General features: G+C 42.7%; 1 protein-coding gene across 1 annotated transcript; it reads left to right on the top strand.

Annotated features, from left to right (window-relative positions):
• Positions 1-1,937: 1,937 nt before the first annotated feature.
• LOC118744627 (thioredoxin domain-containing protein 15) lies at positions 1,938-3,164 on the top strand. Its single transcript, XM_036477764.1, has 2 exons — positions 1,938-2,124; positions 2,189-3,164. The coding sequence occupies exons 1-2, from the start codon at positions 2,088-2,090 to the stop codon at positions 3,076-3,078; spliced, it is 927 nt and encodes a 308-aa protein (XP_036333657.1). The 5' UTR covers positions 1,938-2,087; the 3' UTR covers positions 3,079-3,164.

Genomic DNA, 3,164 nt, shown 5'->3' with positions numbered 1-3,164 from the left:
GATACCAGATTTATTTTGGTCCAAACATATTGGATGCCACGATGGACATTCACCTCAGCATCATTCCGCAAAAACTCATTGGGCAATCTGTATGCTATTGCAACAACCACATGGACATTCTTAGCTATTCATGGCGACGGGTCCAAGCGTCTACAGCATTGGCGGTAAAATTAATTACTCCAATTTCTGCATTGCCTAGAAATATACGGGTGGGTCATAGAGTCAGCAGCTACCCCGCAGCATGTAGTCAAAGTCTTCTCAATACCTCTTCGCAAGCACTATGACTGCGACCATCGACGTTGGGATCAAGATTAATATTTCGCTGGATTGCTACCATTGTGCATATTTACAAGTGAAAAAAGAATCAGATATTTTGCAGAAATGCCCCACAGCTGAGATCACCTGATTTTATTTGCTACAGGGTTACACTAATATCTATAAAAAAATTTAAACATCCTCTGACCAAAAAAAGGCAAAAAAGTTCTATTAAGTGTAATAGTTATTGACCAAAACACTTTAAGATACTAAAATGGCATATAAATGCAGGAATCCATTTAACTAAATGCATATCTTGCCAATTTTTTTACTTTATTTTAATAACTTTTGCCTCTTTTACATCACTTTAAACACCCTGTCTAACATTTTGGCAGGATAGTTATACATTTTGACAGGTACTTTTCAAGTAGCTTCCAGGCGGTTTCCAGGCAGAAGAAGAACATTTGTCACTTGTAAGTATGCATAATGTGACCAACTATTTCATAACTCAAAGAAGTACACGTAAGGTTGGGGTAAGTTAACGCCGCGAGCCGATTATGAAACTTCGTTTCCTTTTCCTTTTTTATGTCACAAAGGGACCCGGTTTTCCTTAGCCTAATAGCAGTTCGTGCTGCGACAATTCTGTCTGCAATATCCGCAGAAAATCCCAAGGGGAAACATGAGAGCCTTTTCCAGCCTTCGGGATGAACGCACAACTGACTACCCTCAAGCCTTGGGGATGTACTCGGTCCTCACGCAGTTCGCATAAGGAAGATCCAACCAATTGCGGGACACCTTCAGAGCCTTTTGCAGCTGCGCAGGTCGGATGCCATCGGTTCGCGGCGACTTTAATGGTTTGAACAAATTTATTGCCCAGGCCATGTGACTATCGTCCAGAAGATCGGAGAAGTACACGACCTGGGGGAAGGTTCTGTAACCAGTAGCGACAATCTTCGAATCGCTATCGCAATTTTGACGGAAAAACATTTATATAATGCGTCAAAAAGTGCGATAGCGATCCGAAAATTATAACTAACTGGTTACAGAATCCGGGGAAACTTTCCATTATGGCCGTTCGTTAAAAGTGCGGTGGGGAAAGGGGGAGTGGGCGTGGCACCTCCAACCGACCTTTTTGGAGAGGGCATGAACCGCCATTGACAAAAATTCAATCCCCGACCACATAGGGCCCCTATGGTTGTGGAAAATTGTGATTTTTGGCAGTTTTTCTAAGGGGTCCCTAGGGAACCATAGGGGACCTAGGTGGTCGGGGGTTGCATTTTTGTCAATGGCGGTTCATTCCCTCTCCAAAACGGTGGGTTAGAGGTGCCACGCCCACGCCCCTTCGCCCACCACCCCTTTAACGAACAGCCATAAAGGAAAGCCAACCCCAGAATCCCCTCTTGAAGTACAAAATATCGCAAAGTACATTTGACTGTACTTCGAAGTACGAAGTACAATACCGAAAAAAGAAGTACTCTACATCTGAAAGAAGTATGGTTGGTCACATTAAGTATGCACAATGATTGCTACATTCCGTTATTTTGAAATTAAAAAGATACTGAGTTTGCGCGACCTCTATCGATTATCTCGTACAAAGCTCGTAATCTAAACAAATATCGTGATACTGTGGCAACGCCGTCATCTGTGGTTTGTTTACTTATCTTTCCTACCTGCTGAACAGCTGTTTACTTGTGACAGCTGCAGTTGTAATTTTTTAAACACAACTTTTTGTTGATAGGTGCATTATTCTCTTTTAAATTACAAACGAAAACCTGCGAGTGATTTTTAATCATTTTTTTTTACAATTCACTGTCACAACTACAACTTTAACTATGACCAGTATAATGGTACTTTTTGCGCTCATCTTGGGTAAGTGCTTATATGGTATTTCCTTAAGTGCAATCGAATTAAGTCCTCGTTCCGTTATCCTTAGCTGCTTGCCATGGCACATCCACGGCTGAGATGCCTGCATTCAAAACTATTTTCAAATTCTTTGGCGGTGGCAACGGCGCCGAATACGTCATCAATGGCACCCGCTCAAGAGATATCTCGCAGATGACAGCCGAGGAGTTGGGTATTTCACGCGGACAATGCCACTACGATTTTCTATCGTACATAACTTACAGTGACCGCATACATTGCGTACCTGATGATCGCTATATATTACATCTCTTGCCATCTAACGGTGGTGAGGGCATACGCAAGCCACCGATAATGGTGCGTTGCATGCAGCCAGAGCGGCCGGAGAACGCTACACGCAACGATAATACGCTACTCATAATGCAAAGCGTTAAAGATATAGTTGCACTGCTGAAGCCAGTGGGTAATGCAACTAAACGTCACGAGCATGGCAGTTGTGTCATTGTGCTCTTCTATACCGAGTCGAGCCTCGGCTGCGCACATGTTGCACCCTATGCCAATATGTTGCCCGCACTATTTCCCACACTACGTTTTGCTGCTATTGATGCATTCAAATTTCCCAGCTTTAATACGGAATTCGGCATTGTCGGACTGCCAACACTATTGCTATTCCATCAGGGTCGACCGATTGTAAAGTTCTACAGTGATGTGGGCACTTTTCATGCATTCGTTACGCGGCATACGGGCATCAAGCATGTTGAGCCAATGCCCAAAGAGTCTGAATTCACTGGACCATTACCAGTGCTGCCAGTACCGGAAGTCGACTATGTGCTCATACTTGCTTGGACTTTCATCTTGGTGTGCTTGGGCAATTACTTCGCCAAATCCCATTTGTGCAAACAAATTGTTGAGATGATTAAAAGAAATTGGCGTGAATCAGAGGCACGTATGGAACGAAATTAAAACAGGACATGATAGGTTAAGTTTTAAATTATCGATTCTCACTATTATTAATTGCAAAATAATTTAATTAATAAACCAAAAAAAAA

Source organism: Rhagoletis pomonella, unplaced genomic scaffold (genome assembly GCF_013731165.1).
Source record: "Rhagoletis pomonella isolate Grant_MI unplaced genomic scaffold, Rhpom_1.0 Rhpom_scaffold_00008, whole genome shotgun sequence".
Taxonomy (NCBI): Eukaryota; Metazoa; Arthropoda; class Insecta; order Diptera; family Tephritidae; genus Rhagoletis; species Rhagoletis pomonella.
This window is presented reverse-complemented; position numbering and strand designations above follow the sequence as displayed.